We start from the raw sequence: 24,853 nt of genomic DNA on the forward strand, positions 1-24,853 counted from the left end.
ATGCTAAGTAGTCAGCAGCTGGGGCCTGATCCAAAGTTCATTGTTAAAGTCTATAGAGAGACTTCAGTGGTCTCTGGGTCAGGTCCTTGGTACAGGGAGGAAGGGTAGTCATGTGGTTAAGACATAGGACTGGGAGATGTGAATTCTTTTTCTGGATCTGCCACAGACTTCCCCTGTGATCCTAGGCAAGTTATGGAGGCCTAAATTGGTAAGAATGTAAGAATGGTAAGAATGCTGAGGGCCTGCATATTTCATGCCCAACTTGGGACACCTGAAAATGAAGCATTGGAAATGCTGAGCACTCACAACCCCAACTGACTTCAGTGGGAACAGCAGGAAATCAAGCTCAAAATGAATGGATGCCTTTGGAAATGTAGGTCTGTCATGGAGTGTGAGGGAGTCAGGGCCCTGCACCCCCCACTTCCTGCAATTCACTGTGACTCTCAGCCAGCCAGTAAAATAGAAGGTTTATTAGAAGACAGGACCACAGTCTAAAACAGAGCTTGTAGGTACAGAAAACAGGACCCCTCAGTCAGGTCCCTCTGGGGAGGAGGGGAGCCCAGATCCAGGTTCTGGGCCTCCTCCCGTCTCCCCAGCCAGCTCCAAACTGACACCCCTTCCTGCTGCCTCACACAACCACACCCCTGGCTCCTCCTCCAGCCTTTGCCCAGTTTCCCGGGCAGAAGGTGTCACCTGGCCCCAACCACCTCCTAGGCTCAGGTTACGAAGGGCAGCCACCATCGTTTAAGTGCTGGCCGTCAAGAATCATCCCTCAGTGAAGTCACACCCTTATTTCCCATCACCATCTAGTGTTGGTGCAGTACCCCAGGGAAACACAGGCACGCCCCGGGTTAGCAGAAGACAGTAAACTAGTAAAACTCCCCTGCAACATGACCAGGTTAATACTCCCTACTCCGTCACAAGGTCGACTTAACCCCTCTGTGTCTCAGTGATAGCAGGAAATACCTCCACAGAGTGCTGTGATGCTTCCTTCATATTTGTAAAGCACCTTGTAATCCTCAGATGGAAAACACGGCATAAGTGAGGAGTATTAGTATGAGTGTCCCAACACTACAGTGATGGGCACTTTAGAAATGGAGGTAATGACTCCATAACAACGCTGACAGTAAAACCAGCTTTGCAGTTCTTATTCAAGAAAGTTTGCCGTTGACACCCAGGAGTAAGGACTGCACAATCAGGCCCTGGTTAGTAGGGTGGTTGCTCTGCTTAAGTTCTGGTTCTGTAAACCGTTTCAGGCATTTTTTGAAAGTTTTTGTATCCTTTGGGTTGAAATCTCTCGTTCTTGATCACCATCCGTACTGTGAGATACAGGAATGGCTCAAAGCCACATTAGACAGAGCACATACCCTCTCTCTGCAGGACTTAACTTGACAGAGAATCTGGAGTATTGCCCAACGTTGAAACGTTGTGTGTCTGTTTTTGCACCTACATAGGGCCCAATCCTGCATTGCTTGTGTGATGGGCAGCAGATTTGGAGTCTGTGCGCAGGAGGACTACAAGGGCAGGCCCACAGTCATTTAGGACTAGATTGTCACTGTCCTCACTTGGCGGTACAGGGGAGAAAGAGGGATCATTGTGCACCCTGGAGAAAGCAGGCCCTGAAGTCCACTGAGTGCTACAGGGCTAAGCCTGATGTGTTCTGCCCCTGCCCTCTGCATATGGGCCAGCCGCAGCCAGACCCTTATATGGATTATGAGATCACTGACAGCTACTTTATGTAGGTTCAAGAAAATCCTCACACTTCAAAGCATAAACCAATTATTTTATTATTATTATGAACATAATTGTTCAGTACAGGGATTCTTTTGCCTTTAGAAGTGTCTGGTGCTGGCCATTGTAGGAGACCAGATGCTGAACTAGATGGATCTCTGGTCTGATCTGGTTTGGCAAATCCCATGTTTGGCCCCTACTTTGCACAGATGTTTTTTTTTTTATAATGGAGATATCCCATCTCCTAGAACTGGAAGGGACCTTGAAAGGTCATCGAGTCCAGCCCCCTGCCTTCACTAGCAGGACCAAGTACTGATTTTGCCCCAGATCCCCAAGTGGCCCCTTCAAGGATTGAACTCACAACCCTGGGTTTAGCAGGCCAATGCTCAAACCACTGAGCTATCCCTCCCCCTTCAAGGATTGAACTCACAACCCTGGGTTTAGCAGGCCAATGCTCAAACCACTGAGCTATCCCTCCCCCTTCAAGGATTGAACTCACAACCCTGGGTTTAGCAGGCCAATGCTCAAACCACTGAGCTATCCCTCCCCCCAGATGTTGACAACTGCACATGTTGTAAGACAGTAGAGAAAAGGGTCGCCAGATTTTTACTCCATTAATAGCCCCAAATCAATTAAAAACTAGCCCAAAAGTAACCCAATACATTTTATTGAAACAAAGGTTTTTTTTTTATTAACACATTGGTCTATACATCAAATAACAAACAAAAGCTTTCCTTAGTTACCTAGTACAGATTTGATTTTTTTTTTTTTAAAAAGCTACAAGCCCCAGCAGGGGTTTGTCCACATCAGCAACAAAGCTGTGAGATGACAGTCAAATTCAAATTCAAAACCCCGATGCTAGTAGGTGCTGGAAGGGTGTGTATGTCATGGGAGGGGGTATTTGGGGAGTGCTGGAGGGGGTGTTGGGAGGGATGCTGTAGGGGTGTGTGTGTGTGTACTCGGAGGGGCATTTGGGGTTGCTGGAGGGGTGTGTGTGTACTGGGAGGGAGTATTTGGGGTGGTGCTAGAGGGGCATGTGTGTCCTAGTGGGGCATTTGGGGAGTGCTGGAGTGGGTATTTGGAGGGGTGCATGGGTAGTGGGAGGAAATACTGGGGGGTGCTGGAAGGGTGTGTGTATACTGTGAGGGAGTATTGGGAGGGTGCTGGAGGGGGTATTTGGAGGTGCTGGAGGGTGTACTAGGTGGGATAGTTGGGGGGATGTTGGATGGGTGTGTCTGTAATGGGAGGGGTATATGGGGGGTACTGCAGGGGGTATTTGGAGATGCTGGAGGGTGTACTGGGAGGGATAGTTGGGGATGCTGGATGGGTGTGTCTGTACTGGGAGGGGTATATGGGGGGGTACTGCAGGGGGTATCTGGAGGGTGTACTGGGAGAGGTATTTGGGGGGATGTGGGATAGGTGTGTGTGTGTGTACTGGTAGGGGTACATGGGGGATGCTGGAAAAGGTACCTGTGGTCTCACACTCAAGTTTGGGGACAGTGTTGCACTCTGTCACAGTGGCAGGGCGAGTGGCACAGCCCCAGGATGCAGCGCCAGCCTGTCAGTCAGCCTCCCTACGGGCCTCTCTCCTTTCCCAGGGCAGGGAGCCAGGGCCTGGCCTTGTCACCCCTCCTGGCCAGGCTCTGAGGCCCTGCAGTGGGGCAGGCGGCCTGGCTGAGAGGCACTTGGCAGCTCTGCTTACCTGGCAGGGCAGGTGGGATCCACCAGCTGCAGATGAAGAGGAGGGACCAATTGGGGTGTGGAGAGAGCTCAGCATCCAGAACGTGAACGGAGGACCGGGTCTGCCTCCGCCCCGCATGTGGCATTTGCAGGGGGGTACATGGGCTACTTGTGTTGTGAATGCCAGCTGTGGTCTTTTTTGAGCAGTTGTGGGTTGCGGTATTTTGGGAAGTTCCACAATCCCTGACTGCTCAAAAAAAATACCGCAACTGGCATTCACAAGCAGTCCAATTCCATGGAGAAAATGCAGACTTGGCAGGCCCTTGGTGGAAAGTTTAGGAGCTGAAGGGTGGAATTAGGTTGACCAGATGTCCTGATTTTATAGGGACATTCCTGATATTTGGGTCTTTGTCTTATAGAGGTGCCAATTACCCCCCACCTCCTGTCCTGATTTTTCACCTTTGCTATCTGGTCACCCTAGGTGGAACCTGTGTTCATCCCCATTTCCTCTTATGTAGGTTTACTCAGATTGCCAGAAGGGAAGAGCTGGCAAAAACCACAAGTAGCAAAATCACATCACCATTTGCTTTATAGGGAACAATTTTCTGTTGCAGCATTAAAACTAGCCACTTGAAATGTAATTTCCCCCTCTGATTCAACTACTTTCCATTAGCCTATCAGTTCCTCATACTCGTCTGCACTCCTGTAAGGCCTTGTTACAATGAGCACAGTATTGCGTATCGGACATCCTTTCCCTAGATGCCGATCACCAGCTGCCATGAAAACCCCTCACTGTCTCAACAGTTTATGCTGACTGGTCTGAGAGTCCAGGACATCTTCACTATCGGATGGTAGGTTTTGTTTTAGTTTTTGCGAGGGGAAGAGAGTGGCTCCCTGCAAATATATCTTCTCTTCTGGATCCACTGTCCTGCATCTGTTACCCTCGTTTTTCCAGCTGTACAGGAGTTCCTGTGGTTTAGCAGCTTCCTAGCCAACCTCTATGTCTGACTTCATTGTAATCCCTGACGTAGAGAGAGGACTGGAAGCTTTCTCTTCCCCTCTCCAAAAAGAAGAAACAAGTAGACAACTTTTGGGCTTCTTGTGCCCCTCTCTTCATTTCCTTCTTCTCTTCTAGGGTTGCCAACTCTGACTGAAGCTATTCCGGGAGAGATTTTTCCCCAACATGACATAATGTGATTTTCTTAAAATATACTATTAAAATCTCCTGGATTGCTGTCAATAGTCACCAGGAGATCAATGCCAATTCCGGGAGACTCCAGGCCAATCCTGGAGGGTTGGCAACCCTTCTCTTGTTCCTTAAGGGAGAAGATAGAAGAGAAAACGCTTAAAGAGATCTTGACCCACTTTCCTCCAGTCACCAGGACAGTGGTCAGCTCTAGGGATTCAAATCTCCATCTCACCAACACTTGAAAGGGTTCAGAGTCAAGGATTGGGGTTTTGTTCCTCTCTAACTTGTGATGTGGAACATTAAATGTAGTCATTTCTTCCCTACCTTCCTATATAACCTGTTCATTTTTCAAAGCCCTTGTTTTAGCATTAACTGATGGCAGAAAGGTTTTCCCTGTTATTAGATGAGTATTGTAGCAAATCCGTGGATATTTAGCATCACAAGGCTACTCAGAACTTCATGGGGGGTGGGGGATAGAACTCAGATCCTCCTATTCCTAAAGCCCCTGCCACCAGAACTAAAGAAGAAATCCTGTTAGTATCCGGGCTACGACACACACTTGAGGAGTCCTGTTTCTGTCAAGTAGAGGGCAGTGTTATAAATACGTTAGCAACTTTGTTGTGACATGTTTCCCCTGAGACTTCAGCAGTTCTATCAGTTTTCCAAAACACGTTATACTCTGCGAAATCCTGAGGCTCTTGCACAGTTTTTACTCCAATTGCTTGAGTAAAATCTGAGTAGGGACCTCAGGGTGGGGCTGTTGGCAATACAGTATGTACTCCAGTATTTTACAGCAAATTACATCCCATTTTGCTGCAGTATGTACATATAGATCTGAGAATTCATGGCCTTTTGCACACAGCACCCTGGAGATGACTGCCTCCTTTGCTTGCTTCACTGGCAGATGATTGGGACAGTTGCTAGTACTTTCCATATGCTCCGTACCCAGCAATTTGGGCCCTTTGGGCCAGAGTAACACAAGATTCCTTTACAGGAGGTTGGAATAGGGGACACACTGAAGAGCAAGGCATCCATGGTCAAAGAGTTTGTGTGGGAGTTTCCCCTTCGAAGTCCATGTGTCAGTCTCAGGATCATAGCACTCCAATGAATCAGAGTCTTGGATTGTATTGTCTGCAGTCAGACAGCGCCCTCCGGTAACATATAGCTTGTTTTTGATCACAGCAGCTCCGTGATGCATCCGTCTGTCCTTCATGTCTGCACACTTAACAAACTTATTGGCCTTAGTATCGTAGGCGATGATTCTCCGGGTGTACCCTACACACAAATCACGGAATGGAAGAGGTGAATGGTAGTTAAAGTCTAAATCCAACAGAAGAGATAACAACATATTTTCTGCTAATCTCCAGACCCTTTTCAATCTTGTAATTATATGGTTGGTTAATTTTGCAGGACTATGGGCCTCACTAGGCACATCTAATTTACCTGGGAAGTGCTAATATATCACAGTTGTGATGTATGTCTAGCTATCCAAGTTGTCCTTTCACCGTAGTATCTGAGCACTTGGAAATGCTATAAAACCCCTGATATATGCAGATAGAATGTAGGATTAGCTGTACCAGATCAGACTGTAGCTCTGTCAAGCACAGTTTGTGCTTCCAGTTTTCTGACTCTGTTTTGCAAACCCCAGTGTATTTCTGCTAGCTGAATATATGAACTTTGGCCCCAGTGCTGGTCTCAGAAATATACAGACCACTCCCATTGGCATCAATGGCAAAATAAGGCTATGTATCCCTGTTCTGAGAGCCATTCTGTGCCCTGTATTAATTATTCATTCATACAGGAGTGGAAACACCATAACTTTTCACTTGTGGACTTTCCACCAGATCATTCCCTCGAGTGAGGAGGGGGAGAGGTTTGCCTCCCCAGAAGAGGCACCAGAACAAGCTGGCCAGCTCCCTAAATCTGTAGGTCCCTTTAGCCTGTATGGATCTCAGGGGATCTGCTGGAGCCCAGGCATCTGTTCTGCCAGAGATGCTCCTCTTCCCGCCCCATGTCCATCTTCCTGGCGATAGAGCTGTACTGTTGGGGGATCCCCCTGCTGCCAATGTCTCTGGAACTCCTTGTCAGTATGGTTTCCAGAATGTGGGTAGGTTAGTTCTGAGGGGGCCTACAGCTTCCCAGTCCCTTTCAAACAGAGAGGATGTCTTTTTTATTTATTTATTTATTATTTTCTTCCCATGGACAGTAGTTAGTTTATCACTAACATGGCAGCTGGCTTTGGAAAGAAAAAAATCCTTGGCCTGAATTATAAAAGAAGCTAAATACTGCATGAGCAGCATCACATGAAAGAGCAGTGAGTTTTATTCCTCTTCCCAGTTTTCCATTGTGACCTCTATTTACAGTCCTCTATTGGCATTTGAGCATCATCATCTCAGGCTTCCTCATGGCTGGGAACATTCAAGGACTGGCCATTGAGTCAGGTATTGAGAATTCCCTTTAAGGGCCTAGTTCTGTTCTCTGTTTCATGTGTGAAAAGGATCCCCTTAATTTAAGTCAGAACTTCAGCTCAATCAATGCAAGCCATCTATGTCAGCGTCTTAAGGGGTAGAATTTGGCCCCAAAGGTGCATGTTCACATGGAATCTCTATTGTTTCTCTTCTGAAGTGATGAAAAGTCCTAAAATCTTTTGTCTGACAGCTTTGTCTAATTGCCTTTAGTGTTACACAAAATGTAGAGAGAGAGCCCCAAACCAGCAGCTCAGGTATGAGCACTTTGGAATTTTGGGGGCGGTGAGGGGATTGTATTCCAACCAGGGCCGGCTCTAACTTTTTTGCTGCCCCAAGCAGCAAAAAAAAGTGCCGTCTCACCGAGCTCCCCCCCGCCGAGCGCCGCACCCCACGCCTCCCCCCCCCCGCCGAGCGCCGTGCCCCCCGCCTCCCCCCCCCGCCGAGCGCCGTGCCCCCCGCCTCCCCCCCCCCGCCGAGCGCCGCGCCCCCCGCCTCCCCCCCCGCTGAGCGCCGTGCCCCCCCTCCCCTCCCCGCCGAGTGCCGCGTCGCCGGAGCCCGCCCCCCCCGCCGAGCGCCACGCCGCCGGAACCCCTCCCTGAGCGCCGCGCCACCCCCCAGCCGAGTGCTGCGCCGCCGGAACTCCCCCCCCCCCCGAGTGCCGCGCCCCACACCGCTCCCCCCGCCGAGCGCCGCGTCGCCGGAGCCTGCCCTCCCCCCCGCCGAGCGCCGCACCGCCGGAACCCCTCCCTGAGCACCGCGCGCCACGCTGCCCCCCAGCCGAGCGCTGTGCCGCCGGAGCACCCCTCCCCCCTGCGGAATGCCGCGCCGCGCTGCCCCCCGCCACCCCAAGATTGGCCGCCCCTTACCAGGTGCTGCCCCAAGCATGTGCTTGGTTGCCTGGTGCCTGGAGCCGGCCCTGATTCCAACTCAGATCCCTGGATCTGACTGCACCTCTAGCAGCTTCGGTTTGGGGTCAGATCCAACACTGAAAGAAATCTGTTTTCCAGTTCCAGCTCAATGTGGCCAGATTTTGTGAGAGCAGCTCATCTCACAAGTTTCCAGATATTTGGAGCTGGTCTCATGAGCTTTTGGCCCTATCGGATCAGAACCTAAAGCCTAACCCTAATTCTGTTTCAAAGCCTGATCCAGGGCCCACTAGTAGATACTGCAAAAAGAACTTAAAAGTGGTGGGCAAGGGAAAAATGTAGGATTCTAGCTAAAAACGGGGCTTCTCCATGAGGTGCACTAGTCTGTGCTAGAGAGATGTAAATTCTAGTGTGCCCTAGCATGTTGCACACTACCAGGGCTGTGTGGGCCTTGCTGGCACATATGAAAAGTTCTCTAGTGCATGTTAATGAAATACTGTTTCAAACAGCACTATAGTAACATGCAGCAGGGGATTTTTAGTGCATGCCAGCAGGTTCCACACAGGCCAATTAGCGCACAACACACTCGTGCACACTAAAATTTATATCCCTCTAGTGAGGACTAACATGCCATGTAGACAAGCCCCAAGACTCTTGTTATTCAGCCAGCATGTTCTCCCTTCTTTCATTCTGAGTTGTTTTGCAAGGTAACCTTGAAATGTGGTGAATACTGTTTTTTTAAAAACAGCAATTATGTTTTGTAATTTCAGCTGTTGCTAAACCAGAAAAATTTGGCCAATCATTTGGCGTAATTGCTGGTAAATGACAACTTATCTGCCATAAATCTCTCTGCTTTAAAGGAGAATGGAATATGTTTAACGTTAATTTGGATTTTTGTGGTTTTTGTTAAATAAATAATTTTTAAACACAGTTTAGGCCTTAAGCTCATCAGCAGAATACTTGGGTCCACACAAGCGCATCAGATAAATACATTTGAAGGTAAGAGTTGAAAATCCTTTTTACCTACTTTGCTGTGGTCTGATATCAGAATACTTTGCTTCCCCTGCTATCCTTGGGACCTAATCCTGACGGGTTTACTCAGGCTCAGGACTCTTCCCCCTCCTTTGAGTAGTAGCTTTCTCTGTGAATAGTCCAATAGCTTCAAGGAAGGGAAGGCTGGTCTAGTGGTTAGGGTGCCAATATGGGACTTGGGAGTCCTTGGTTCAAATTCCTGCTCCATGCCAAACTTCCTGTTTGATCTTGGGTAAGTCAGTTAGGCCATGCTTACCCTACAAACTTCTGCTGGCATAGCTATTCATAGATTCCAAGGTCAGAAAGGACCAAGTGTGTTCATCTAGTCTGAGCTATATAACACAGGCCATAGAATGTCCCCAAAATAATTCCTAGAGCAGACCTTTTAGAAAAGCATCCAATCTTGATTTTAAAATGGTCAGTGATGGAGAATCCATCATTGGTAAATTGTTCCAATGGTTAATTACTCTCCCTGTGTACCTTATTCCCCGTCCGAACTGGTCGAGCTTCAACTTCCATTCGTTGGATTGTGTTCTGTGTTTCTCTGCCAAACTGAAGAGCCAATTATCAAATATTTGTTCCCCGGGTAGGTACTTATAAACTGTGATAAAGTCACCCCTTAATCTTCTCTGTGTGGGTGAGGGGTGTGATTTGTGACTGGTGTAGCTGAGCTGGCAGAAGCTCTTGGAATAGATGCAGTTATACTGGCAAAACTGCATTTGTACAGCTGTACCTTATTTCGCTCATGGTGGCTGGTTTTACTCGATTGGTACAGAGAGCAACTTTGCTAGTATAGCCGTGCCATAGTGGGAGCACTAGTATACTGGTATTCCTCGACTGGTAAAATAGTCATAGAGCTTGCCTACAGGGGAGATCCTGGAATGTTAATCTGAATTAACTAAATGTGTTAATTTAAAGTGAATTAATTAATATGCATTAAAACCCTGGTGAATACCCTCATTCAGAATTAAACTGGCCTTAATTTGGTTTAGTTTACAGTGAATTAAGCTAAACTGAATCAAGGCCACTTTCATTCTGAATGAGGGTGTTCATGCAGTGTTTTAATGCAGTTTAACTAAACCACTTTAAATTCACACATTTAGTTAAATCGGATTTTCTTGGCTGTTCCCATGTAGACAAGCCCTTACTGTACACATGAATAGCATGCTGCTCCACCAGCAGTCCCACTGAAACCCATGGAGTGTAGTGCAGTGCTGCTACTCAACAAGAGCAAGTGTGGCAAAATCAGTTTTTGTTTCTGTAAAACACCATGGAGCTAAAGTGTCACTTCCCCCTGAGAAGTAGCACACAGCTGCATCACCTCAGAACCAAAACTGGGAAGGAACTGTGATGCTCTCATATCCAGTTCCTGTGCTGGTTCTCTCCTTACTCTAGAAGAGAATTAATCTGCATTAGCCCTTTACCAGATGTAGATTACTTCCCCCACAGGCTGGCTTTCTCTTTTGGGTGGGGAGGTTAGAGTTCAGGCCCTGGCCATTAGCTACCTCTCTCTGCCTGCTGACCTCCCGGGAGATGGTAGCAGCTGGCAAGCCTGCTGTGACCAATGGTGTAGTAGCCTGCACATGGGAAGTAGGGGGTACTGTTTGTCCCCTTTCATCCTGTGTGGGCTGCAAAGGTACGTGACAACATTGCCTCATTTTACTATCCCTTCACATAAAAGAAATTGCCTCAGCAAGTTGGTTGCCTCAGAATGTATTAAAGATGTAAAGAAACCGTTGATAAGTAAGTATGTCAAATTCCATGGGAGTTAGTCTTATGCAGCTGACATGCATGACCAAGGCCTGGTCTACATTAGGCGTTTATGTCGAAGTTAGCGCCGTTAAATCGAATTAACCCTGCACCCGTCCACACTGCGATGCTATTTAGTTCGACATAGAGGTCTCTTTAATTCGACTTCTGTACTCCTCCCCGACGAGGGGAGTAGCGCTAAATTCGACATGGCCATGTCGAATTAGGCTAGGTGTGGATGGAAATCGACGCTAATAGCTCCGGGAGCTATCCCACAGTGCACCACTCTGTTGACGCTCTGGACAGCAGTGCGAGCTCGGATGCTCTGACCAGCCACACAGGAAAAGCCCCGGGAAAATTTGAATTTGAATTCCTTTTCCTGTCTGGCCAGTTTGAATCTCATTTCCTGTCTGGACATCGTGGCGAGCACAGCAGCACTGGCAACGATGCAGAGCTCTCCAGCAGTGATGGCCGTGCAGTCTGGGAATAGAAAGAGAGCCCCAGCATGGACTGATCGTGAAGTCTTGGATCTCATCGCTGTGTGGGGCGATGAGTCCGTGCTTTCCGAGCTGCGATCCAAAAGAAGGAATGCAAAGATCTATGAGAAGATCTCTAAAGACATGGCAGAGAGAGGATACAGCCGGGATGCAACGCAGTGCCGCGTGAAAATCAAGGAGCTGAGACAAGGCTACCAGAAGACCAAAGAGGCAAACGGACGCTCCGGATCCCATCCCCAGACATCCCGTTTCTACGAGGCACTGCATTCCATCCTCGGTGCTGCCGCCACCACTACCCCACCAGTGACCGTGGACTCTGAGGATGGGATACTGTCCACGGCCGGTTCCTCGGACATGTTAGGGGACGGGGAAGATGAGGAAGGAGATGAGGAGGGCGAGGCAGTCGGCAGCTCTCACAACGCTGATTTCCCCGACAGCCAGGATCTCTTCATCACCCTTACAGAGATCCCCTACGAAGCGTCCCCAGCCGTTACCCCGGACACAGAATCTGGTGAAGGATCAGCCAGTAAGTGTTGTAAACATCTAAACATTTATTTTTAACAAAACAGGAATATTAACAATTAAAAGAATGGGTTGTTCATGATTAGTGTGCCCTAGGCGCTTAACAGTTTAGTAATGGGCAGTGCAAGTTTTGAAAAGAAATCTAGCAATGTCCGGTTTTCAGTGATTGTCCTGCACAAGCCGCTCTACTGTTTATTCCCTGCTACTGCAGCTACAGTAAAATGCGGTCTATGTGTCCGGGGATAGAGCAGTAATCCTCCTGGGACATCTCGATGAAGCTCTCCTGGAGGTAACTTGAAAGCCGTTGCATGAGGTTCTTGGGGAGAGCGGCCTTATTGGGTCCTCCGAAGTACGACACGTTGCCGCGCCACGAGATTATCAAGTACTCGGGGATCATTGCTCTGCACAGCAGGGCGGCATACGGCCCTGGTCTTTGGAGGCTTTCCCGGAGCATTCTCTCTTTGTCGCTCTCGGAGATCCTCATCAGGGTGATGTCGGCCATGGTGACCTGCTTTTAATTAGGTAGGGGAATGTTAGTGTTGGGACTGCTTTCCCGTTCCTTTACAGAACTGTAACCGCTGGTTTGCAGCCACGCGGTGGAGGCGGGAGAGGGGCAGCCGAAAGGGATCGTTCCCGGGGACAGCCGCGAGGGGGTGGGACAGGGGCAGAGTTCCCGCTTGCCGGATTGCTGGCAGCAGGGACTGACATTGATTTAAATGTGAAATGAGGCCAGTGGTAATATAAAAGTTTTAAACTGCCACAAGTGTACGGCTTACCATGTCTGCCTGCAACAGAAATTCCGTTGTGCTGCCTCGCTTCTCAAATGTGCTGTTCAAGACCCCAGGCACTGAATGCGAAGGCCGAGAATTCGACCTTGTGCTGAGTGCGCATGTGAAAGGTGCTGTGCATGGTCTTGTTCACAGAGAAAGACTATGTTCTTTGTTCACAACTACATTTATCTTTCTGAGGAATTCACTCCCTTTTTCCCATTTCCACAGCCCCGTCTGCGACTGTCTCACAACCTAGCCTGGAATCACACTCCCAGAGGCTAGCGCGGATTAGGCGTAGGAAGAAGAGGACACGGGAGGACATGTTCTCTGAGCTTATGGCCTCTTCCCAAGCCCAGGCAGCACAGCAGACCCAGTGGCGGGAGAACTTGACCCGAATGCACCAAGCCAACATGGATCGGGAGGAGAGGTGGCGGCAGGAAGACCAGCAGGCGACTCAAACGCTGCTTGGACTACTGAGGGAGCAAACGGACACGCTCCGGCGCCTTGTGGATGTTCTGCAGGAACGGAGGCAGGAGGACAGAGCCCCGCTGCAGTCCATCTCTAACCGCCCTCCCCCGCCACCAAGTCCCATACCCACCTCACCCAAAGTGCAAAGAAGGAGAGGCGGCAGAGTCCCTGCTAAGTCTCACTCCACCCCTGCAGAGAGCTCTAGTAGCAGAAGGCTCTCATTTCCCAAAATTTGAAAAGTTCTTTCCTTCCCGCCTGACACAAGCCCCCATCCAAGTTTCACCTCCCAATGCCATGTGTAGTTGATAATAAAAAATTCGTTTCTGTTAACTACTGTTTCAATCATGTTCTTTTGGAGGAGGAGGGGAAAGGGGGTTGGTAATTGGACAGGACAGTCTCCTTTGGCAGGGTACATAGTCGGGGGCAGGCACAGCAGCAGGGCACATACACAGTGCAGTGATGCAGTGACTAGTTGCCCCGGTTAGTCTGGGAGGTTGTTTTGATGTAATGTTGGGGGGGGGGGGGGTGGGTTGCTCTGTGACTTTGTGGCGGGGGAGGGCAGTTACAGATCTTAAGTGCCGGTCCTTAGGCAGGATGACAGAGCCACACAGCATGGGATCTGTAACCGTCCTCCCCCTGCCACAAAGTCAAATAGACCCCCCATACACACAGTCCCGATCAGGAGGGTTGACAGGCTCCGTTGAAACAAGCATCCCACCGCAGCGGAGCCTGTCAATCCTTGAGTTTAGAAGCTGCATTCGCGTCACAACACTACACCCGCCCCGCACCACAGTCTGCGTCCCAGTTTTAAAAAATTCCCGCGAAAACAGTATTAAAGAAAACGGTGTGCTTTAACAAAGTAGAACTATTTTTATTTCGACACGTGTGTTGGAGGGGGGGTGAAGGGGGTATGTAACTGGATAGGATAGTCAACATTAACTGGGTAAAGAAACGGGGGCAGGTTTAGCTTCTCAGTACACAAACTATAAAGTCACAGGTTACCCTGCTCACTCAGGAACTTTGCTTTCAAAGCCTCCCGGATGCACAGCGCTTCCCGCTGGTCTCTTCTAATCGCCCGGCTGTCTGGCTGTGAGTAATCACCAGCCAGGCTATTTTCCTCAACCTCCCACCCCGCCATAAAGGTCTCCCCCTTGCTCTCACAGAGATTGTGGAGCACACAGCAAGCTGCTATAACAATGGGGATATTGGTTTCGCTGAGATCACAGCGAGTCAGTAAGCTTCTCCATCTCCCCTTGAGACGGCCAAAAGCACACTCCACCACCATTCTGCACTTGCTCAGCCGGTAGTTGAAGAGTTCTTTTTCAGTGTCCAGGGCGCCAGTATAGGGCTTCATGAGCCAGGGCATTAGCGGGTAGGCTGGGTCCCCGAGGATGACTATAGGCATCTCCACATCCCCAACAGTTATTTTGTGGTCCGGGAAGTAAATACCTTGTTGCAGCCGTCTAAACAGACCAGAGTTCCTGAAAACACGAGCGTCATGAACCTTGCCCGGCCATCCCACGTAGATGTTGGTAAAACGTCCCCTGTGGTCCACCAGTGCTTGCAGCACCATGGAAAAGTAGCCCTTTCGGTTAATGTACTGGGTGGCCTGGTGGTCCGGTGCCAGGATAGGGATGTGAGTTCCATCTATGGCCCCACCGCAGTTTGGGAATCCCATCGCTGCGAAGCCATCTATGATCGCCTCCACGTTTCCCAGGGTCACTACCTTTGGCAGCAGTACATCAACGATTGCCTTGGCTACTTGCATCACAACAACCCCCACGGTAGATTTGCCCACCCCAAACTGGTTCGCGACTGACCGGTAGCTGTCTGGCGTTGCAAGCTTCCAGAGGGCTATGGCCACTCGCTTCTGTACACTCAGTGCAGCTCGCAACCGGGTGTCACTGCGCTTCAGGGCAGGGGACAGCAACTCACAAAGTTCCAGGAAAGTTCCCTTCCGCATGCGAAAGTTTCGCAGCCACTGGGATTCATCCCAGACCTGCAGCACTATGCGGTCCCACCACTCAGTGCTTGTTTCCCGTGCCCAGAATCGCCGTTCCACGGCATCAACATGACCCATTGCCACTGTGATGTCCTCGGCGCTGGGTCACCTGCTTTCTGACAGGTCTGTGCTACTCTCAGACTTCAGGACATCACCGCGGTGCCGTAGCCTCCTCGCCTGACTTTTCTGCATCTGCCTCAGGGAAACCTTTATGATAAGCTGCGAGACGTTGAGAGCGGCCACAACTGCAGCGATGGTCGCAGCGGGCTCCATGCTCGGAGTACAGTGGTGTCCGCGCTGTCAATGACTGGAAAAGCGCGCGAACTGTTTTCCCGCCGGCGCTTTCAGGGAGGGAGGGCGGGAGTGATGGACGGATGACGACAGTTTCCCAAAAGCACCCTCGACTCATTTTGTTACCCAGAAGGCATTGCCGGCTACACCCAGAATTCCAATGGGCAGAGGGGACTGCGGGAACTGTGGGATAGCTGACCACAGTGCACCGCTTCGAATGTCGACGCTATCACCGTTAGTGTGGACGCACAAAGTCGAATTACTGTCCTTAGTGTGGACACACACGTTCGACTTTGCAATATCGATTACAAAAATTCGATGCAAGTAAAATCGAACTACTCTCGTAGTGTAGACAAGGCCCAAGACTGCTTACCTCCAACAATGATAATCCGGTCTCCAATCACCACTGCTGGTGCACAAACATTCTTCACCATTCTGGTCTCCATTCTAAACCACATGTTCCTGGATATGTGGTAAACCTGAAAAGTACATAAAGATACACACTGTAAAGTACGCAGCATTTCAGCAGGCAATCACACCTACAGAAATGGCTACTTACTTGTTAGTTTTTGTGCATGTTAATGAACCAACAATCTATTGCATTGGGTTGTTGAAAAATGGAGAACATTTCCCCACAAATTATTTGCTAATCTGTCCCCTCTGGAAAAAAGAGTCCTAATTTTACATAGTTCTGATGACAGTCATCCAATTGACCCAGCCATTGTATTCATGTTGCTGATTGGTGTGGGCCAGGTTAGCACAGAGAATTGATAATGGAAACCTTGACCAGTTGGGAGCGAAGGCACGTTTAGGCCTGACAGAAGCCTGCTGTGGATTTTAAGAGTCTGTTCTGATAACACGTAACATCATAAGCATAAGTAGAACTGTGTATGTATAAGAAAGCACAGAGTATTCATGCTGGCAAAACCAAGAAAAAACTAAAGTAATTAAAAAACTAGAACAAATTGGTTTGAACTAACAGTTTGAATCTGTACTGATTGGGGAGGAGAGTTAACATGAAAATGAGAAACTAATACATATGTATAAGAAAATATAACAGTTATAAATAAATTTGTTTAACAAAGGGAGGTTGAAGTTGTATTGTCCAGTGTTGGAGGTAACTGTGATGAGATCATTCTGATAAGCTTCCCACTTGTGAGTAATTGATCACTATTCACTGAGTTTTGCCTTAATAAATATTTGTTAGACCCATCTGCTCAGTAAGTGAACCTTCATCCAACATAACTCATTCATCTCTGTGTCAACAGTTCAAATGTGGCTCTTGTTGTTAGTTTGGAGGGTCAAATGTGTCAACCACATCTACTAAGTGATTGTCTCGGGGACATCTCCCCACCTGCACCTCTGCACCTAACTTCCACTGACAACTGAATTACGTCCCTGTGGGAAGTACAGAGTTGATTATGTGATGCTGCCATCTTGGTCAACAGCGATTGAACCAGGGACTTCCAGAGTTAAAAAAACAGGATCTGTAGCTTAGAGCTGTAACAGACTCTGTGCCTGATCCACAGAGGATCTGAGAGGGACACATAGCATGGGATACATGCTTCCTCTGAGTAGAGGAATCTCATCCTCTGAGCATCTGAGGTCCATGATGGTTTAAATCTTGGACAAGCCCTCATGAGGCAACCTCTACCACCTTCGTTGACACTATAGGTTGAACCAGGGACCTGCAGAATTAAAAGCATGTCTTTTCAGCTTGAGCTAAACAGCTAGGCTCTCTCTGAGAGCTGTAACAGACTCATATCCTCTGGATTGGGCACGTCGGGGGATACAAGAAACACACTGACCAGTCGGTTACCCTTGCCAGGAAAAGCAATATTAACACATGACTAACACATTAAATATGAAAGTATTTAATGTATTTTTGCCTCCTTTTAAAACCGTTTTACATCTGGCAGGGAAGTGGAGAGCCAGTGTCAAGTGACCAACTAGAACCCTACAACCCTTCAGTAGGGAGTGCATGGGCCATTGGGAACCATTGGCTTGTGTGAGATGAAATGGCAGTTCCAGTCCTGGTCCTAGTGAATAGGAATCCATATCACAGTAACCGCCATCACAACTGGTGTCTTTGCTGATACTGTCTGAGGAGAGACAAAAGACTGAGACCCAGATTCAGCCACGAACTTAAGTCAGTGAGCACTGACTTCAATGGAAATACTCCCATATAAAGTTAGCCATGTGGTTAAGTTCCTGGACTCAGGGCCTGAGTGGGCATCAGTTTGCAAGACTGTCAAAATGACACCTTTCACAAGCACTAAAATCACATAGAGCTGACCCTGAGATCTTTACTCAGTTTTACTCAATCAGGCAAACTCTCATTGAAACCAGTGGGAATCTGCCTGAGAAAGGACTGAGTAAAACCTCAGAAGGGCCTCAGGGTTTGGGACTTAAAAATAATAAAGGCTTCTTGTGGAAATATAAAAGTATTTAAACATCATTTCCTACATACTGGACTTCCCTGAATGAGCATTTCCAACTTAGCATGTGTATCTTCCCTTCTACTGCATAAGACTCATTGCAAATTCAGTTCTATATTGGGCTTTGATTTTACCAGCTGGGCTTGGGTGTCAGTACTGAATACCCTGGAGGAAATGCACATAAGATGAGCAGGAGTGACAATTTACCTGTATTAGACGGACAGGGTTTTGCATAATGTCTTCCCCTCCAAAGAGATAAATTCTTTGGTCTTTAGCTGCAACGGCAGGGTGAAGGACAGCAACGGGCATGTTTGCCATGTTCTCCCAGATGTTATAAATGCTGTCGTACCTCTCCACGGAATTCAGAATTTCCTGGTTCTCTCCAATTCCTCCAATTGAGAAAATGTAGTTCTTATAGGCTATGCTCCTGTGAGAATAGCGTGGAACCAGCATGGGTTCAACTAACCTCCACTGATTTAGCTTGAGGGAGAAAATATGAACATTATCACTGACTGGACTTTTCTCACAGCTAACAGGCATCCCTCCTAGCACATAGATATTGCTATGCAAGCTCACTGCAGAGGCTTTGTAAAGGCGCACAGGATGCTTGGCGAGGCTCAGCCACTGGTTGGTCTTCTCATCATATAGGAGGACGTCCCTGGTTGTCGTCTGGTTGTCCTTCCTGCCACCAATGATTATGAGGAACTCTTGGTACGAATATCTGCGGGGAACGTGCCACATGGGTTTGATGTCAGGAGTGCTGGTGCTGTATAATGAAAACATCTGTCTCCTAGCTGATTCCAGGATGCTTCTACAAGCGGGTGAAGACTGAATGAGGGAGTCATTGGCAATGAAGTGGAAAAGGAAGGTTGGGTGGACGTATTGAAGCCGGACCTTCTTGAACAAATCTTGGATATAGCCCTGTCGCGCCTGGAGATCGTGCCGGATCCAGACCATGAGTGTCTCAAACACTTGTTCCTCCTCACCACAGAGCTCATCATCCCCAAGGTAATTGATCAACTCCAATGCACAAAGCTCCTTCAGGTCTTCAGAAGAGGCTACTTCAGGAAAATATTTCAGAGCCATCTCCTTGGCTTTCTTATTGAGATTCTGGCAGTTCAAGATTTCAGAGAGCCTTATCATGCTCAGGCAATTCTCAGGAGTCAGCTGGTCCTGGAGGTACAAGGAGCAGGCCTGGAACAATTTAATGTACTGTAACATGGAAGTGGCCTCCATTAGGTACAAGACGTTCTCGGCTGTTATAAGAATCTCTCCTGTGTAAACATAAAGGACAATCTGATACAAAATATTGGAGTCAATGCCTTTCAAGTCAACTTTTGCCTGGCAACTCTCTTTAAAGTTGTTACAGAACATTGCCTTGAAGTAAGGACTGCTTGCAGCCAGCACATTCCTGTGGCAAGGGATTTCAAACTCGCTAGTGCAGAGAGTAACATCAGTCAACATCCCGTTTTGCCTTAAAACGTTGAGCTGCCTCAATAGTTCGGAGGAGAAGTCCTGGTCTTTGAAGAGAAGGTCCTTTGCAGATTCTTCCTCCATAGCGAAATGTGTGAGAGAGGAATATTGGGCTTGGCAGGGAAGACAAATTCTTAGCAGCTTTTATTTAAATGCCCAGCTCCAAAGGGGCTAGGGATCAGAACATTGATGGTTACTCTAAATATTCTCTCTCTGTTTGCACACAGAAATAAGAACACTGGTTAAGTGCGGTGGGAAGGGAGTATACAAGCCACGAGGTCATTCAGCATCTGTTTGTTTGTTTGTTTTTTAAAGGTATCGGATGTGAGGTCAGCATCTTCTGTGAGCCTCACACACAGCATAAGCACTAAAATTATCTTGCTGACTTGGGGCTAAAGGGAAAAGCCCTGAGCAAATTGTATGTTCATTTTAAACATGTCTAATAAATGTGCTCAGCCTTTTCTTTGCTATTTTTAAAGTATTTGCAATTTAGTAACTTATGTCTCTTTCCCTTAGAGTTAGTCATTACTGAAGAATGTAAATCTGGCAGAGCTAAACTCTGCAACAGGACAAACTAAACTCTAGAGACTGGGAATCTGCATTAAAATGGCTATTTATTAACTCTGCTTAGTTGTTGTTTTTTATATTAATCAGACACACGACTAAACAATGTACCAGGCAGAACAATAAGATGGCTATCTTCATGACAATCTGACTGTTCAATCTGCAGTGAAATCACATGGTAGAAATGTTTACCTTATGTTGTCCTTCACTGCATTCACTCACTTGGTGTCCTTTAGTCTCTGCTGAGATTTTCCATAGCTAGTACATGAGCAAAAACTATATACCCTCAAGATGTTTCTTTCTGTTGGTAAGTGATTCATAGAGGGTCATTTCTGGATTTGTTTATTCTGAAGGCACTTTCGCCGCTTTCTGGAGCTTTGTGAAAGAACCACCAGGCAATGAGGCGTTGTATACATTCCAGGGCTAAGAATAGTCACATATGGACTTCTCACTGTTATCACATGTGACTTTCCCCTTGCCTTTTGCAAGGAGCTGAACATTACTGAGCATGCCCAAGGGGTGTTTTTCTGGCAAGTGTTTACATATAACAAATAGACTCTGAAACCAAGGTACACTTATAAAAGTCCTGGCTGTCCATTTGGAAACAGCCAGAAGGGCCTGTCCTGAAGTGCCTGGGAATTCTAGAAGCCTGTAAACAGTCTGAAATGCCTAGCACTAAGTATGCACTGTCATGCACTTTCATCTTGAGGGAGAGGAAAACGGGTATCAGGAGTTTCTGAGGGGACAATATTTTCATTTTAAGGAATCGGGGGAAGTCCTTCTAATCTATCTGCTGAGATTTGGGACTGAGTGCGGGAGAAGTTGGTAGCACTGGTGTTTTATGCTAATGCTCCCATTGTAGCAAACTGCCCATTTTCTAAGTATCAGGAGGTAGCCGTGTTAGTCTGTATCCACAAAAACAATGAGGAGTCTGGTGGCACCTTAAAGACTAACAGATTTATTTGGGCATAAACTTTTGTGGGTAAAAAACCCACTTCTTCAGATGCATGGAGTGAAAATTTCAGATACAGACACTCTTGGGTTACGCAAGATCCGACTTATGCAAATTCGCACTTACGGAAAAAGTTCCATAAGCCAGAAACAGGGTTTTCGAGTTGCGGAATTTTTTGCGTAACGTATGAGTATACGTTTCCGACATACGCAAAATGCGAGTTGCGCAAGGCTTTCCAGAATGGAGCGATTGCGTAAATTGGGGGGGCGTCTGTACAGTCATAAATATATATTGGCACACAAAAAATAAAACCATGCTAAAGTAACTGAGGGCTAGATGGTGCCCTCAAGGCACAGCCCTGTGCTGGGGCAGTGTGGAGCTGGGGAAGCATCCTCAAGCTCCCTGGTTACACAGAGAGGAGCATAGTCTGTGACACCCCTTTTAAATAATCCCATTTTATGCAGCCAACCAGCAAATCCATTGGCCAATGTAGATGGTGGGAGTAGGTAGAACAATAGCCCTATCTACTCCTTTCTCTCTCTCCTCCCCTCCCCCCGCCCACTTTCAGGTGAGTTGCTTCTAAGCACCATAATTAGTAGCCCATGCACTACCGGGAGCATAAGCATGGTAATGTGGGCCGTGCAAGGTGGGCTGGGGGAAGGTGCATTACTGCCTCCCATATTGCTGCCTACAGGGCTGGCCATCATCATGCCCTAAATATTTACAGTGCACTTCAAAAACCAAAATGAAAGGTTCTGCTTCACATCCAGGGAACATTAACTGCTCAAATGAAAGCCACCAAACCCGAGAAGATAAGCCAAAAAGCAGCTGTGTGTGTCTGTGTTATTTCTGCTACGGTGGTTCTTTCTGCTGATTGCTTTGGCTTGGTGTCTATCAGCACTAGCTCTTTAGAGTTTGTTTGCTTGTTTAGTGTTTTTCTGGCCGTTTCCTGGCAATGGCTGCTGATTTATTTTTTTAACCCTTAAAGAAACTATCACAGCCATTCAACCCTGGATGGACTTTACTTATGTTGAGGTTTGATGGGGTGGGGATGGGTGGGATTTTTGCTGTTCCTTCGCTTTTGGATACCGGTGTATGTTTGAAAAACATTTATAAGATCAAATCTTGAGGTCTTTTTATTTATGCAAGATCTCTCTGACCTCGGAATCTGGCCGGTATAGTTTAAATAACCTATTGCTCTGTTTGATTGGGGCACGGTGCTAATTCCTCACAAAGGATTTCTGCTAATTCTGGCCATTACTCTGGGGAAATGAAGATTCCTGTCTTTGATTACCTTTTCCCTTCCCATGAAGGGAGGTTACAGTTTCAGAGATGATTCTCCCACCAACAGTGCACCTCAGAGTGCTATGTGTCTCAGCCGGATGGTTGCCAGCGAGTTTGCTTGAATTATATTGTAGTCATAGCTGTTTCAGCTTGAAAGGACACAGAGCAGAGCCTGGACTAGCAGCAATTGCTTGGATTGGGGTTTCCTGTTAGGAAAGTATAGAAATAATTTTTTCATGAAGCATTTTAGAAGGAAAAAAAAAACCCCACAGTTTTCTATCTCTGGTGCTTGTATGTCCTTCGGTACCGCAGTGCCTTGGCACCTCACAATCTAGTCACAACACTCATGTGAGATAGCAAAGTGCTATTACCCCATTTTACAGTCCCCGGAAGAATGTCACAGGCAAGTGGAACTCATCATGACTACATGGGAGCAGGAGGACAGTCACATGTGTGAGTTGGACAAAGCTCTTCATTTTGCTTCAGATAGGGCTGTGCAATACCAAGGCTGTCGCAAAGGTGTGACATGGACAAATACAACACTTTTATCCTTTCCAGAAGAATATCTCTTTGGTCTTTTGCCAAATTGTTCTGAACCTGCTGCCCCTTGTCCTCAAACCCAGTCTTGCTATACCCAATCTCTCTTCTTGTTGCTAGCAATCTTGCATTACTACTGTTATGCTGGTTCAGCTATCCTTATAATCCGATTCTGCTGAGCACTGAAACACTATACCCTCACCTCTTGTATATCCCATGTCACTACTGCGTTACTCATTTGCTATATAACTGATTCTTTATAGCAACCTAACTCTACAGCTACGGTTTGTATTCATGTACAACACAGAGCCTGCTTTCACTTGTTAGAAGTAGAGTTGGGACTGAATCCAAACCTCAGATCTGGATCTTGGTTTTGTTCTGAGTTTGCAGGTTGTGTATGTGACGTTGTGCAGTCTATATGGTTTTATAAAAATATAAGTGAATGTAATGTAACTGGGATATGCTTCATGCAAAAGGTCTCTTGTAAGGTATCATTACAAAGCTCATAATCTACTGAGTGTGATCATCCTATTTGTAGAAATGTACCACTCTTGTATCTAAAACTAGAAATATAAAACATAACTCTGAGGGCCTATTGTAATTATGTAAAGTGTGGGCCATTAAGGATGGTTTGGAATCTTGATGACTCCCATTGTCTGCAGATGGCTGTATTTACCTGTGAGTCTTCCTGTATGTGTGTGCTGGCAAGTGAGTAATGAAGTCTTGCAGTGACATGTGATCATGTCACCTGAACTGGAATCCATCTTTAACCTGGTGCTTTTCCAGTGAGGGGGAGTGGAAACCCAGAGGGACAAAGGGTTCCCGCCTTATGCAAAAGATATATAAAGGGGTGGAAGAGAACAAGGGGGGGAGGAGCCATCATGAAGAATCCCCTAGCTATCACCTGAGCTGCAACAAGAGCTGTACCAGGGGAAAGAATTGTGCCCAGGCCTGGAAGGTGTCCAGTCTGAGAAAAAGCTTACTGAAGTATCTCTGAGGGTGAGATTATCTGTATTCAGTTTGATTAGACATAGATTCTCGTATTTTATTTTATTTTTCTTGGTGACTTACTTTGTTCTGTCTGTTACTACTTTGAACCACTTAAATCCTACTGTCTGTATTTAATAAAATCACTTTTTATTTAGTAATTTACTCAGAGTATGTATTAATACCTGAGGGAGCAAACAACTGTGCATATCTCTCTATCAGTGTTATAGAGGGCGAACAATTTCTGGGTTTGACCTGCATAAGCTTTATGCAGGGTAAAACGGATCTATTTGGGTTTAGACCCCATTGGGAGTTGGGCATCTGAGTGCTAAAGACAAGCACACTACTGTGAGCTGTTTTCAGGTAAACTTGCAGCTTTGGGACAAGTGATTCAGACCCTGGGTCTGTGTCTGGAGCCAGACGGGAGTGTCTGGCTCAGCAAGACAGGGTGCTGGAGTCCTGAGCTGGCAGGGAAAACAGAAGCAGGGGTAGTCTTTGCACATCGGGTGGCAGCTCCCAAGGGGGTTTCTGTGATCTAACCCGTCACAGTGTAATGGGCCAAATTTGAACACCTCTGAAACCTGGAACATTTAGGTTTGGATCTGAATATCGAGCGCCTGAGTATGTGAGAGTTTGAAGCCTGGGTATTGACCCATTATAGAGATCCGAGGCCAAATTTTGCTCTGTTACATCTGTGTGAATCTAGGTTAACTTCCTGGGCTTCACTGCTGCCCTTGCACTTGTATAACTGAAGAATTTGGCCCAAGAAGTTTGGCTCTGGAGTTTGGCTCCTGGATTTTGATTCAGGCCAATCTCTCTAATCAGAAGGCGAGGGGCTAAGAGTGAAGCTATCATGCATTTTCTTGTTTTCTAAGAAAGACCTATTAGTCTTAATTGAAACAGTCTTCAGGCCAAAGCAAATTTGGCTGCCTAAAATTAGGCACTTAAAATTCATATTTAGGCACCTAAATAAGTGACTTGGTTTAAGAAGTGCTGAGCATTTCCCAGATCCTGCTGAAAGCTGTGAGTAACGGTAAGCACCCAAGTCTGAACATTTTAGCATAGGTGCTTCATCCTCCCCCGGAATTCCTTCACGCTCATATTGGAAGCCTGCTATACTCTTGACAAAACCGTATCATTCAAATAGTGTTGCCTGCATGGATCTTAGTGGATCGGATGTGCAATGTGATCTCTGAATGATAAAAGATCTCTGGGAGCACTGGACACCTAAGTAATTATTAATTTCTTTCTAAGGGCTCTGCTTACAACAGAACTAAGGCAACTGCAAGCCTAAGCTACGTGTCTCCTGCTCTGCTGTGCTCTTTCTTTCTCGATTCTGAGAGTTGCTGGATA

General features: G+C 47.2%; 1 protein-coding gene across 4 annotated transcripts; it reads right to left on the bottom strand.

Moving 5' to 3' along the window:
* Nucleotides 1-2,382: 2,382 nt before the first annotated feature.
* Nucleotides 2,383-20,211, bottom strand: KLHL38 (kelch like family member 38). 4 transcript variants are annotated; one of them, XM_005288777.5, is made up of 4 exons: nt 19,933-20,207; nt 17,911-19,347; nt 15,639-15,744; nt 2,383-5,875 (listed from the first exon to the last, which is right to left on the bottom strand). In XM_005288777.5, the coding sequence occupies exons 2-4, from the start codon at nt 19,258-19,260 to the stop codon at nt 5,589-5,591; spliced, it is 1,743 nt and encodes a 580-aa protein (XP_005288834.2). In that variant the 5' UTR covers nt 19,261-19,347; nt 19,933-20,207; the 3' UTR covers nt 2,383-5,588. The 4 variants fall into 4 exon arrangements, with proteins under 4 accessions (XP_005288834.2, XP_065442154.1, XP_005288837.1 ...); XM_065586082.1 differs by having other exon boundaries at nt 17,911-19,389; XM_005288780.5 differs by having other exon boundaries at nt 17,911-18,977; nt 19,933-20,206.
* Between the last annotated feature and the right edge of the window lie 4,642 nt (nt 20,212-24,853).

The sequence above is a fragment of the Chrysemys picta genome, chromosome 2, assembly GCF_011386835.1.
Source record: "Chrysemys picta bellii isolate R12L10 chromosome 2, ASM1138683v2, whole genome shotgun sequence".
Classification (NCBI taxonomy): domain Eukaryota; kingdom Metazoa; phylum Chordata; order Testudines; family Emydidae; genus Chrysemys; species Chrysemys picta.

What these genes read in the sequence shown, in the direction of transcription:
- KLHL38 (XM_005288777.5), bottom strand. Translation starts at nt 19,260, where the DNA reads ATGGAGGAAGAATCTGCAAAGGACCTTCTCTTCAAAGACCAGGACTTC. An exon ending in ACCCTGTCCGTCTAATACAG is followed by an intron (nt 15,745 to 17,910) that starts GTAAATTGTCAC and finishes TGTACTTTTCAG; the next exon opens with GTTTACCACATATCCAGGAA. An exon ending in CCGGATTATCATTGTTGGAG is followed by an intron (nt 5,876 to 15,638) that starts GTAAGCAGTCTT and finishes ATTTGTGTGTAG; the next exon opens with GGTACACCCGGAGAATCATC.